Source organism: Hyperolius riggenbachi, chromosome 5, assembly GCF_040937935.1.
Source record: "Hyperolius riggenbachi isolate aHypRig1 chromosome 5, aHypRig1.pri, whole genome shotgun sequence".
Classification (NCBI taxonomy): Eukaryota; Metazoa; Chordata; class Amphibia; order Anura; family Hyperoliidae; genus Hyperolius; species Hyperolius riggenbachi.
In genome coordinates, this window is record NC_090650.1 from 432,232,891 (window position 1) to 432,247,243 (window position 14,353).

The 14,353-nt window shown below is 42.5% G+C and overlaps 1 protein-coding gene across 2 annotated transcripts in view; it reads right to left on the bottom strand.

Moving 5' to 3' along the window:
• TRAPPC9 (trafficking protein particle complex subunit 9) overlaps positions 1-14,353 on the bottom strand; it is a 669,767-nt gene that overhangs the window by 606,762 nt on the left and 48,652 nt on the right. For both annotated transcript variants that reach the window (XM_068238081.1, XM_068238082.1), the window contains exon 10: positions 2,405-2,531. In XM_068238081.1, coding sequence (XP_068094182.1) covers positions 2,405-2,531 — 127 coding nt within the window. The remainder of the gene's footprint in view (positions 1-2,404; positions 2,532-14,353) is intronic.

Below are 14,353 nucleotides of genomic sequence, written 5' to 3' on the forward strand. Positions count from 1 at the left end.
TGCGGCTGTATGGCCGCATTGGTATTGCTAGATGGAGTGCTTCCATTTTCTGATTGGTCGGCGGGTTACGCATTATCCTATTGGTCGGCACATTCGCTTATGCGGACAATGGGCCGCGTCATATGCGTCTTTTGACGCTCTTTCTTTTGATTGGTCGGCGCTAGTGGTGTAGAGCCAGGGGCGTGCTTTCGGCCATGACGTTTTGGGCAATGCGCTTTGATTGGATGGTGGCCACGCAGGTTTGTTTACAAGCCTGCGATATGCTATTTCTTTCATGTAGATGCGATCTAGTGCCAGAGGAACCTCATGAGGGATGGGGATACAGACTATAGGTATATGTGATCGATGTTAAGTGAAACTGAGGTTTATATTGTATGTAATCAGTGTGTTATCAATATATACCGGTGACCCATAGAGCTGTATGGGGAGGTGGAGTTTTGTATTTAAATGAATAGTTCCCCATCAGGTCCTCTCCTTTGAATACTTGATCTGATTGGCTACTCTGTTGTATATATATGTATTGTATGTGAACATGTATTCAGAACCTGGCAACATGAAGATGGGCAGGAGCCCGAAACAGCGGACTGTCTTGCCTAGTGGTTCTTTTTAATGTGTATGTCTTTTTGATACTTATTAAACAAGATTTACCCTAAGAGGCGGTGCGGACTTCCACTTGATTGGCCTTAAGGCGGGATAGGCAGCCGGTCCCCAAAAGGTTACACAATACAGCTGTGTGGCTGTCCTGATGACCCTCTGCCTCTAATACTTTTAGAAATTGCCCCTGAACAAGCATGCAGCAGAGCAGGTGTTTCTGACATCATTGTCAGATCTGACAGGATTAGCTGCGTGCTTGCTACTGGTGTTATTACTACTGCAGCTAAATAGACCAGTAGGGCTGCCAAGCAACTGGTATTGTTTACAAGGTAACAAATATGGCAGCCTTCATATCACTCTCACTTTGGGGTTTACTTTAAAGGGACCCCGAGCAGTGCCTGAAATTAAAAGATTACACCTTACCTGGGGCTTCTTCCTGCTCACCGTAGGCGGCAAGGTCCCCCGACGTCCTCCTGGCTCCTCTCTTTGTGCCTCCACCGGCCCCCGTTACCGGCGACACCCGGGCCCGCTCTTCCTGGTTAATGACGCATGGCGTCATCACGGCGGCCGGCGTTACAGGTCTGCGCATGCGCGGGTTCTCCAGGAGAACAGGAGAACACCTCTGACACTGTGGTTGCCCTTGCCAGGTTTTGTTGCACCGTATTAAGTGTTACATATAGTGCGCTTGGGAGGGCCCGATGTAAAACTCGCACCGGGCTCATAGCTCCCTAACTACGCCACTGAATATTCACCACACACTGCATAGTTTTCTGTACAATACGATTATAAATATTGTGTTGAATGATCGCATCTAATGAAAAAAAATGTACAGTTTATGGGCAACATAAGATCGTGAAGTAGTGCATTATATACATCTGGCAAGTACCCTAAAAATCAGCAATAGCTTTGAAGAACCACTATCATGAAAAATCGTTATTTATTTAGCTGCCTAAGCATGTTTTAGGGCTACATGAATCCTGTCCAGACAGACAGTATGGAAATCTCTCAAAGAGTGACAGAGACCGCAACAAATAAAACATTTTTCGCAAAGTGGAAAAGAGTTTAATCTCACAACTCGTTTTTATTACTCTTCCTGTCTTTTGTGCTTTTCCTCTTCAAAATTAAGCCACAGATCCCAGGGAGAGGAAAAGACAAGAAATATTATTGGCCTCAATTCACTAAGCAGTTTAGACTAGTTTACTGATGGTTTTTAGTCTACTGATGGTTTGGTGTAAATCTGTTGCATCAAAAGGGAATTAACTAATAATTACTGAATGTTTTAGACCTGTTTTTAGACCTGGTCTAAAACATTTGGTAAATAGGTCAGTAAAGCGGGGGAAATTATCAAAAGATGCAATTCACAAACGAGTAGCTATGACTGACTTCCTTCTCCTCTAATGAGCTCTCCTCTGCAAACAAATAAATCCTGTATAATTAATTCAAAAGGTTCCATCCTCACGTCTAAAATACCTCACAGAAGTACTTTACTGACAGAAATCAGTTAGTCTAATCTCTGTCAGAAAAAGTGGGCGTGGTTACTCCTTGTTTGCCTTTGTGAATTTCATCTTTTGATCATTTCCCCTGCTTTACCGACCTAATTACTGAATGTTTTAGACCAGGCCTAAAACATTACACCAAACCATTAGTAGACTAAAAACAATCAGTGGACTAGTCTAAACTGCTTAGTCAATAGAGGCTGGGCACAAATACCTCTAACTCCTTCTCTTAGACAGTAAAGTAAAGTGAAATATCTGGTAATGGGGCTTTAATAATTGCTAAAATATCAGCACAAGGTCTACAGAATACCTACCTTACAATGGGCAGTTTGGTAAAGGGCACAGGAGGGAGTGTTAAGCCCTCTGGTAACTGAATAGGCTCCATGGTGCCGGCACACTTTGAGGTGTAACTCTCCAGGCTCTGTGCAACGTCTTTCTTCTCTGAAATGGAAAAAAATAACACATTTCTTAAAGTGTAACTGTCGGGCATAAAATTAAAAATCAATTATTTACTTTTATCTGGTAAACAAGTAATAAGGATGCTAACCAGGCAATCCAAAAGTTAAAATCACTATTACTTTTCTTGCTGATAAATGTTCATTCCCTAGTTTACCTGACTTATTTGGTACACACAAAATTTGGTACACAAAAAGGAAGTTGCAGGGCATGCTGGGTTGTCCTTTTTTGTTTCTCTACTTCCCCCTCAGACTTAACTAACACAGCCTGATTGGCTGAAGCCTCTTTCTCTCCTGTTTCCCCTCCCACACCTCTGTTTATCTCTGATTGGCCAATATTTCTCATGCTAAGACAATGCACTTTCTATAGTGGAGGGCGGGCAATGCATACACAGGCAGAGGAGCGTAAGGGAGGAAATTACATCAGTATTGGCTTCAAAATAGCCACAGTTAAAATGGGAAATGCTAAGAAGGATTTTCTCTTTTTATACTGTAGAAAAATCACTAAAATCAAAACGTGGACAGTGCAATACATGTGTTATGTAAGTAGAGCAAGTATTTATCTACTTATATATGTGTTTTTTTTTCTGATATTGTATAGCTGACAGCTCCTCTCTAAGAATATTTACCTCAATTCTGACCCAAAACACAAGCCTCTCAAATTAAATATATTATATTTATATATAATATCGTATACAGTGGCTTGCAAAAGTATTCGGCCCCCTTGAAGTTTTCCACATTTTGTCACATTACTGCCACAAACATGCATCAATTTTATTGGAATTCCACGTGAAAGACCAATACAAAGTGGTGTACACGTGAGAAGTGGAACGAAAGTCATACATGATTCCAAACATTTTTTACAAATAAATAACTACAAAGTGGGGTGTGCGTAATTATTCAGCCCCCTTTGGTCTGAGTGCGGTCAGTTGCCCATAGACATTGCCTGATGAGTGCTAATGACTAAATAGAGTGCACCTGCGTGTAATCTAACGTCAGTACAAATACAGCTGCTCTGTGAGGGCCTCAGAGGTTGTCTAAGAGAATATTGGGAGCAACAACACCATGAAGTCCAAATAACACACCAAACAGGTCAGGGATAAAGTTATTGAGAAATTTAAAGCAGGCTTAGGCTACAAAAAGATTTCCAAAGCCTCGAACATCCCACGGAGCGCTGTTCAAGCGATCATTCAGAAATGGAAGGAGTATGGCACAACTGTAAACCTACCAAGTCATGGCTGTCCACCTAAACTCACAGGCCGAACAAGGAGAGAGCAGAAATGCAGTCAAGAGGCCCATGGTGACTCTGGACGAGCTGCAGAGATCTACAGCTCAGGTGGGGGAATCTGTCCATAGGACAACTATTAGTCATGCACTATACAAAGTTGGCCTTTATGGAAGAGTGGCAAGAAGAAAGGCATTGTTAACAGAAAAGCATAAGAAGTCCCGTTTGCAGTTTGCCACAAGCCATGTGGGGGACACAGCAACCATGTGGAAGAAGGTGCTCTGGTCAGATGAGACCAAAATGGAACTTTTTGGCCAAAATGCAAAACGCTATGTGTGGCGGAAAACTAACACTGCACATCACTCTGAACACACCATCCCCACTGTCAAATATGGTGGTGGCAGCATCATGCTCGGGGAGTGCTTCTCTTCAGCAGGGACAGGGAAGCTGGTCAGAGTTGATGGGAAGATGGATGGAGCCAAATACAGGGCAAACTTGGAAGAAAACCTCTTGGGGTCTGCAAAAGACTTGAGACTGGGGCAGAGGTTCACCTTCCAGCAGGACAATGACCCTAAACATAAAGCAAGGGCAACAATGGAATGGTTTAAAACAAAACATATTCATGTGTTAGAATGGCCCAGTCAAAGTCGAGATCTAAATCCAATCGAGAATCTGTGGCAAAATCTGAAAACTGCTGTTCACAAACGCTGTCCATCTAATCTGACTGAGCTGGAGCTGTTTTGCAAAGAGGAATGGGCAAGGATTTCAGTCTCTAGATGTGCAAAGCTGGTAGAGACATACCATAAAAGACTGGCAGCTGTAATTGCAGCAAAAGGTGGTGCTACAAAGTATTGACTCAGGGGGCTGAATAATTACGCACACCCCACTTTGTAGTTATTTATTTGTAAAAAAAATGTTTGGAATCCTGTATGATTTTCGTTCCACTTCTCTCGTGTACACCACTTTGTATTGGTCTTTCATGTGGAATTCCAAAAAAATTGATTCATGTTTGTGGCAGTAATGTGACAAAATGTGGAAAACTTCAAGGGGGCCGAATACTTTTGCAAGCCACTGTATTATACAGCTTGGAAATTGACCAATCAAATGAAGCAGCTGCTACACTTGATTGGTCCATTTTTAAGCTGCACAAATTTATAGGAGTTCAGATTCTAGCTGCTCCCATTTGATATTTCATGTTTGCAATCAGTTTTGACCAGAGTTTAGGGTTCTAGTGCATAGTTGTAGCATCTGTTTGAATACAAGGTGTGTATGCTGCCTCTAGGGGGCTCTGCATACCTCTGCTGGCAGTCATTCAGATGCAGCCTGGTCTTAGGATGTGCTGCCATCTCTCCCCTGTTGTCTAAAGAAATGTGCAAACCATTTTATGGCTAGCTGCTCCCAGGTTCACACTATGCTTGTTTGGTATTTAGTTAGAGGTTCGGGTCCCTTTCAGAAGATTGACCTCATCGCGGTGGAAGGGTCCATTATGGAACACTCTGCAAACAAACTGCTTTTGGAAGCTACCATCCTCCATTATTGTTAATTGCAAGATGTGTATCCTGCCTATACTTAGGCTCTGCACATGTATGCTGGTAGCCATTCACACGCAGTCTGTTTTGGGAAGCGCTGCCAACTCTCCCTGCTGTTCCCCCCAAAAAATTCGGAATCATTGGCATCTCGTAAACCATCCCAATTCAGATGATGTGCAGAACTTCTAAATTCAGACCGTCCATCAATACTCCAGCCAAATCAACAGAAATAATGTTACAACCTCTCATCCCCCAATAGAAGGAAACTAAATCAGGTTCTTTTAAATTTCCCAGGGGTCTCTTCTTTAAATCATGCTGATGATGGAGCATGGAGACTGCAGAATTGCTTATTGAGATATATAATGATTTTTGGCTGCTCTCCTCGCCTTTGGTGTTGGTGGACGGCAGCAGCCAGCGACAGACCTGCTGAAATTAATCACCCTCCTTGTATGTATTTAAGGGAACAGAGGTTAAACGAGAGAGTGAACTCAACGTAGAAGGTAGCTGGGCTGTCAGCTGAGAATGGGCTCGCATTCTACTCTCCTGACCGAGGAACGTGCACTAAATATAGATGTTTAATTAGAGTAATGAGGTCCCATTCATCTATATTGTCTCCCGTAGACAGGCCGGCACACGGAGGACAGGACCGGGGCCCGACAGGAGGCACCGATTCATTTTTCATGTCCTGAACAAGAACAGATTAATTTACAGGTAATTCCATCTAACAACTTAATTATTCTAATATTATTATTATTGATTTATAAAGCGACAACATATACCGTAGTGCTGTATAAAGTAGGAAAACAACAAGGGGTACAAAATGATACAGACAATGCAATACATCAAATATGGACACTGGTAACAGATACAGAACTGGTGATTGCAATGACAGATGTAACATGATGAATAGAATGTATAACAGAGTGCAAGCTATGTACTGTATAACAAATTCCAATACACAAAAGGGTGAGAGCGCTCTGCCCTTGGGAGCTTACATTCTAAAGGAATAGGGGGAGACAAGGGGCTGGGGAAGTATGCAGTATACATACAGGCAGGTGTGTTTAGGTTATCTAGTAAGGCAGGGGTAGGGAACCTATGGCTCGGGAGGTAAGGAACCTATGACTCGGGAACCAGATGTAGATCTTCTGATGGCTGCATCTGGCTCACATACAAAACAGTAGCGGTTGATTCACTAAGCTACACAGCTCAAGCAGCGCAGCTTAGTGTGGCAGCGCAAGTAACATTTTCAAAGTAGGCACGCTACTGCTGTAGCATGCACCACTAACTTACTTGCGCTACCCCAAAACGAACAGCTGCTCAAATTGTCCCACTCTGGATCCTGTCAGGTCCAGTGACTTTGTAGAATGAGATCCCCGCACTATGATTGGCCTAATTCGGCTGCCTGACACTTGACAGGCAGCCTATTGGGCCAAAGTGCGGGGATCTCTTCTTACAAAGTGAATCAACCCCCAAGTCAGCTAGTTAATTGTACAAGCTGTTAGTCAGTATTTCTCCTGTCTAACTCTCGGAGAAATTGCTGAAACCCAAGAGAAGCTGAAGACGTGTTTGACACTTCCGCTGCCCGGCGGATCAACTGTATACACATCACCATTCAAACGGAGCCCTACTGTCTCAGTTTGAAACATATTGTATGGCTCTCTGCACAGAGGAAGACGACAGACAGATACTGATTGGCTTCAGATTCTGTTTAAGGGAACCTGAAGTGAGAGAAAAACAAAGATTGCCTTCTTAATTTTCTTATAAGCAATGCCAGTTTCCCGGCTGTCATGCTTAGGTTTTGGCTTTCATTTTTTTTGAGCCACACAAAAATCTCCTTAACAATCTGATCAGATCAATTGATTTCATTAATCTTATCGGATTGGTTAGGACATTTTCGTCTGTTAGTTGTCCCAAAGGATGAATTACGATTGTTCATACGAAGAATCATTCATAAACGATCATTCAGCAAATTGTATCGTTAGTGGCAAACTTTACTGTTTATTACCTGTATTGTGAAGTATTTCATCCCTATTACCATTGTCTGTAACCTTGTACATCGCTACATAGTATAGGATTAATATAATGCCAACATACATAGTATGTTGGCATTATATTAATCCAATACATAATAACAAATTCAGGCCTCATTAATAAAACGTGGATCTTCAACTTAAAGAGAAACTCCGACCAATAATTGAACTTTATCCCAATCAGTAGCGGATACCCCCTTTTACATGAGAAATCTATTCCTTTTCACAAACAGACCATCAGGGGGCGCTGTATGGCTGATATTGTGGTGAAACTTCTCCCACAGGAAACTTGAGTACGTACTCCTGGCAGTTTCCTGTCTGTGAACCTTGTTGCATTGTGGGAAATAGCTGTTTACAGCTGTCTCTAACTGCCAAAACAGCAAACAGCAGCTACATCACCTGCCAACAGTAAAAATGTCACCATGTGATAAATGTCAGAATATAAATCAGGGAGAGGAAAGATTTTACAATGGGTGAACACTGACTAAATCATTTATACATAATTATTGTAAAAATTAAGCACTTTTTTTATTCCATTATTTTCACTGGAGTTCCTCTTTAAGGTGCTCATACATTATTTGATCTTGATAATGCAGCCCTGAACTGAAAATTAAGAGACACAAACATACACACGGCATACTTACCTTTAGTCTACTCCTCAATCTCTTTCTCCTCTCCTGCATCCTGTTTGTCTATTGTGATCAATGGAATTCTCCATCCATTTTAAAAATGGCCTTTACCCTATAACAGCTTCCTGGACAGCACACTGTTAAACTGTAATATCGCCCAGTTGAGTCACAGGGAAACATGGTCGTTACCCTTGCACATCAGTTGTCCTTTCAGTTATAACTGACAGCAACTGATATATAACTGACCGCAAATGATATATTTCAGTTCTGATACAATATTGTTAGAACTGGAAGGAATCATTGTAAGAAGAAAATGGTGAGCTTCTGAACGGAACTGACGTTGAGGTAAGTATGTAATATTTCTTTGCAGCTACGTCATGTGTTTATCGGTTTAGGTTCCCTTTAATGCTAGAAATGAGTTTGTCCGTATCTCTGTAGCAAAGACTTGGCATCTGGCTATGCGTTCTTCATCTCTGCTGTCCAGGAGTTTGAGGTCAGGAGCAAACTAAGAAACATTTCCCGGTGTATAAAAAAAAAAAAGCGGGGGGTCCTGACAGCCACCAGACTCTCCATAGCAGCCGCATGGAAACAAATAGCCCCACCCACAACCTTAGAGATAAAAATTAAAATTACCTGGTATAAAACTATGGAGAAAATGACAGCCTCTCTGAGAGACTCCGAAGACAGATTCCATAAGATCTGGGACCCATGGACTTTTAACTCCTCAGATTACATACCCCCTTAAAATAAAAAAAATAAAAAAAAAAGGGGACCCTGACCACCCACCCTTCCCGTAAAATGAGCCGGTACCCTATTTACCCTGGGGTTTGCCAGGAAGCTGATAGGGGACCCAAACCTTGAGTCTCTAGCCATGCCTCCCCATAGCCCACCCGAAGTGGATATGGATCCTGCCTTGGCAACACCACATGAACATGATATATAGGTTGCCCCAGACCACAGCACTGCCAGATGAAGATAACGATCTGTAAGATGAATGAAGCTTGAGCCCAGAGTCAGAAGTCTAGTTTTATAGGCAACTGTCCTGTGATGTCAATGGTGCAGCGTGTTTGCCACTTTTATTATCTAGCTGAGTAGAACATATGCTTAAATCTTTTTGGGATGCTGAAGGAGACGAATGGGCTTTGGAGTGAATGTGGTAGTTGAGGGAAAAACAAATCCCCATATCACCCCCTCTTTATCCAATACAAGGACTCTATACAACCCTCTCTATTAGGCCCTTCCTCCCCTCTATCTCTAAATAGAACTAACCTCATCTGAGGTAACTATCAAAACTGATATGCGGGATATCTGACCATCGTGACCCACTTGGACCTGTTGTCCATCAGTTCTTTATTTTCAATTGTTGCTATCTGCTGATTTAGCTGGTTGACCTTTAATAATAATTAAACTCCTCCCTCCCTTATCCCTATTACACTACCCCCTCCCCCCCCCTAATCCCTCCCCCCCCCCCTCCCTCCCCCCTCCCATATACAAGGTTGTCTACTTCTTTAAAGAAATAGGTATATTATTAAAATCCATCTCAGAGAAGTAAACAATTCTACGAGCCACATGAAGACTGGCTGAAGAACTTTTCACCCTAAGACTCTTACATCACTGACTCTTAAATTTTATATGATTTGTAAGTTAACTTCCAATCTTCTAACGGTCTTTGTGTATTATTTAATCTGCTTAATAAAAATCAGTGTTACTAAAAAAAAAAAAAAAAAAAAAAAAAAGCGGGGGACTTTATTCCACTGCAAAGCTCCTCGATTAATTTCTCAACTGTCCCAGGCGAGGATTAATAACGCCTAAAAATAACGCTTACATTTGGATGACAGTCAAAGGACGGGGCTGAAGGACGTTCTGCTGAAGACGATAATGGGCCAGATTGATTTATAAGACGGGAGCCCGGGAAGTGAGGTGTCATGTGACCCGGTGGCGGGCTTTAATTGCGGATGATTGAGGCAGGATGGCGGGTTTTAGGATCGTACCAAATTAATTGACGGTTTTCTGTCTCTTCAATCACATTTTACAAGCGGAAGTCTCAGGTAGAAGATGGACGTTATTTTCAGTGGAAAGAGGATCTGTCACTCCTGAAATATTTTATTCATTAATCTGACGAGTATTTTTTACATCTTCTCGTTTTATTTCATTGGGGGAATTAAGATGGAATCTTTTTTTTTAGCTACTTCTTTTCTCCTTGGAAACAGACAGGGTGACTCACCTAAGGGAATAGCCAATTATATCCATTTTAGTATATCTGTATCTGGAGGGCCTTCATTAATCAAGCTTTGTTAAGGGTTGAAAAAAGAGGAGGGATTCTGCTAAACTGACTTAAATTTATGAAAGTCCATCTCTACATTTTTAGGTGCCTAACGTTTGTGACCAAAAGTTCTACAGGCCCTGTGTATTGACCTGAGGAAGCGGGCCAAGACCCGTGAAACGTGTTGTCTACCGTACTTTTTCCATTAAATAACGGTTTGTCCTTCTGAGAAGGTAAGAAATTACGCTTCTCATATATACAACACTTAGTACTAATATATCATCAAGGGCGCCTCCACCAGTGTTTTTTAGTATTCTCAGTTTACCCAAAGTCAGGATTCACGTTACCCCTGTCCAAGTGAATCTTGCTGCTCCTTACCATACAAGGCTGGCTTCTAATTGTCCAGGCACAGCCTTCGATGTCCTGAAGGCCACAACTATACCACCTCAACTGACACCCTTGACCAACACTGGAAGGACGCTAAGTGGGCAGCCAAACATCTTCCCATAATCCTCAGCTCAGGCCTGTGCCATAGAGCAAAATTTCAAGGAAGGAACAGTAATCTTAAAAGGCATACCCACCTTTTCCTTGGTGAAAAGAAGTCCTTATGATCAGAGGGCAGCGCAACAAAACAACGTTGGTTGCAGTCTTCACCACTGGGAATAGGAGGCACGGATCTACGCAGCTCTGATCATGTGTGTAGCCTGGGAGTTCTAATTGATGGGGATCTAAACTTCAGAACCCACATTTCTGCCGTGGTGAAATCATCCTATTTTCACCTGAATAATATTGCAAAAATCAAGCACCTCATCCACCAGAAGATCTCCCAACCTTAGTTCATGCCTTCATTACATCCCGACTGGACTATTGTAATGCTCTCTACGCCGGCCTTCCAAAAAAGGACTTGTACCGCCTACAGCTGATACAGAATACTGCTGCCAGACTGCTAACTAACCAACCCCGTCACTGCCACACAACGCCAGTCCTGCACTCCCTTCACTGGCTACCTATAGAATGGAGGGTCCTATTAAAAATTGGCCTACTGACATTTAAGTCACTTCATAATCTGGGCCCTGGATACTTGATAGAAATGATTCAGCTGCGTAGAACTCCATGCAATCTCAGATCCACAGGCTCCAATAATCTTGTCATACCCAGAGTCCACCTGAAAACTTTTGGTCCCAGAGGCTTCTGTCATGCTGCTCCTACATTATGGAACTCCTTACCTTAGCAGATCAGGACAGCTCCATCTCTGGACGTGTTTAAATCCAGACTGAAAACCCACCTGTTCAGTTTGGCATTTGCAGAAATATAATTCTGTTGTGTTAACACTTCATCCTACTACCAATTACAGGATCTGAGAGAGCCTAAGCGCTTTGAGTCGTATGGGAGAAAGAAATGTTGTTATTGTTGTTGTTGTTGTTAAAGAGTAACTGTCAGGCTACAAAAGCTAATTTAAACCTCTATTCTCCTGTGTTAAACAGTTTAGAAGGAAGCCAAAAAGGCATTACTGAAGATAAAAATCTCTCTTACATTTGATGTGTGCTTATCAGCAAAGCTGATAAATCCTAAGGCAGAGTACACTGCAGGAGTCCGCTATTGTTCCTAGCCACATGGCTAATTAATATTCACTGCACAGTAGTGTTATTCAGTATGAGCTTTTCTGTGATCAGGAAGCAAGGAGGTTCTGTGATCAGGAAGCAGGGAGGACATGACGACACATTTGGCTTCATAGGAGACAGACAAACATGGAGCCTGCCATGAGCTGTCAGGAGCATCATTCTCTGCATATACTATATAAAAATTCTGTGAAATCCAAACGTGGACAGTGAAATGCATATGTAATGTAAGTACAGCCTATATTTAGCTACTGATATATGTGTTTATTTTCTCTGAGACCCTATACCTAACAGCTCCTCTTTAAGAGAAAGGGAGCAGTGTATGGGCCACATCATCTTCTAGGAAGGCATAAAGACGGAGCCTCTGCAATGACATTGCGGCCCACACCAGGCTGGCAGTTGGTGTAGAACATCATCACTGGATGGAGAGTTAGGAGCTTGAATGGTTGAGGTGACCCAGCGAGAAAGGGAACAGTTCTCCAATCACAGCAATGTCCACAACTTGAAGTGTTCAAATTGGCCAAATAGTGTGGGCTTACTATTACTACAACCTATCTGAAAACTAGCCGTTCCAGAAGGCGGCGCTGTCCACCCAATCACATCAGCAGAATTTCACTATGGAGTTTTGGGCTGGGTCACCTCAACCATACTGGTTTAGGATAGTTCCCTAGTTTGGTTGAAAAATTCCTCCATCCATCAAGTTCAACCAGAAGAAAAACAACAAACAAAGAAGTAAACATGAGGTACATTTCTGTACTGCACTCTCCCATTTCCCAGTTGATCAAGAGGAAGGCAAAAAAATGCTTACAAGGCTTGGACCAAAAAAGCCTTTTTGACTCCAGATAAAATCTCTAGATCAACTCTGCAGTTTAGAGAACATCTGGGATTTCTTGAGTGGCGATTTTTGAATGAATGTGAGGGGCCTAAGTTAATGTCAAGGACAAAAACTGTCCACTATTACATAGTAAGAAATTGTGCTGTAGCGAAAAGCTGAATGAGGTGGGGAAGAGGAGGAAATGGGAGGGAGATAGGCGGAACTTTCACAGAAAGCCTGCCTCTTCCTGTCGGAAAATTTAACTTTAACCAAAAATCTGATTTTTCAAGGTGTGATTAAAGGGACCAGGGAAACAAGAAGCGGAACAGACAATGTACAGAGGTATGTGGATTCAGCATGAACATACTACTGTGCTCACCTTAGTTATCTTTGTCTCAGGTCAGAAATGCTTTAAAATGATTTATAATGAAGAGAGTTGACCTGGATAGAAGTATTTGTTTGTTTTTTAATCAGCCAAATCAGATTTTGACTTTAGAATGACAACGTTCATACAGGGCTATTTCTTGGGCAGTGCAGGCAGGGCGACCGCCCTGGGTGCACACCAGCAAGTTGAAGAAGGGGGACGCAGGCAGAAGGACATAGCCGCTAGGGAGCTGGTGACGCGCGGTGTAGCCATTTGGAAGAAGAAAGAAGATTACCAGTGTGAGCACCTTCCTTGACTCCTCCTGGGCTGCCTGCGTCAGACGTCAAGTCATCATCATATCACCACTGCATGATGACACCTGATGTCCTGTAGCGGTACTGCAGGCTGTCAGTGTGCAGCGCCCATGGAGGAGTCAGCTAGCCAGGGCTCTCTTCACCTGTGTGTTTTCCTGGTCCCTGCTTCCTCCTGGATGAGCGGCTGGTCACTAGTAAGTAGGCAGATCTACTTGTGACCTGTGGCTGTGTGACTGTCTCTAAAGAGTAAGGGTTCGCAAGTCCACGGGGTGGGGGTGAAGGGGGCGCAATTTTTACACCCTCGTCCTGGGTGCAATTTAGCCTAGAAACTGCCCTGCGTTCATAAACACAGAAATGGCAACAAATAATCACAAAAACTGTAAAGTTTTTGATGATGTAATTCATGGAGGGAGAGACTCCCCAAAAAACTTATACAATAACAAAATGTGTGTTGTGCAAACAAAAAACACATCCGGTACTCAATCTTTTTTGATGAAAAGTTAATGTCCCTCCCCTGGGAAATCAGGACTGCCAGAACAAAAACAAAAGGCGTCAGGACCCGAACCGAGCACAGAACTTTACCACAGTACAAAACCTGACTCACTAAATCACAAGCACATGTGGAGAACTCCCCCGGGACGCCGCGTTCCCAAACTAGGAAAATACGTAAATGAGACGGATGATCTATTTGTTGCTCAGGTAGAACGGATGTCCTCAGTGACTCACCATCTCTGCGGAACAGACAACATCATTACCAGAGCTTTATACAATGCTATCCAGATACGACAAATCTACCAGAATATTTCACTCTCGTCAAAGGGGGAATATCACCACTTCTTATTCACTTCCCAAATTAAACTGGAGGTTTGTCAGGTTTTTAAGTAACAATTTTCCTTTTTGTTATCTTTAGAGAGATTTATAGTTAGGGAAAGTTAAAGAGAAACTCCGACCAAGAATTGAACTTTATCTCAATCAGTAGCTGATACCCCCTTTTACATGAGAAGTCTATTCCTTTTCACAA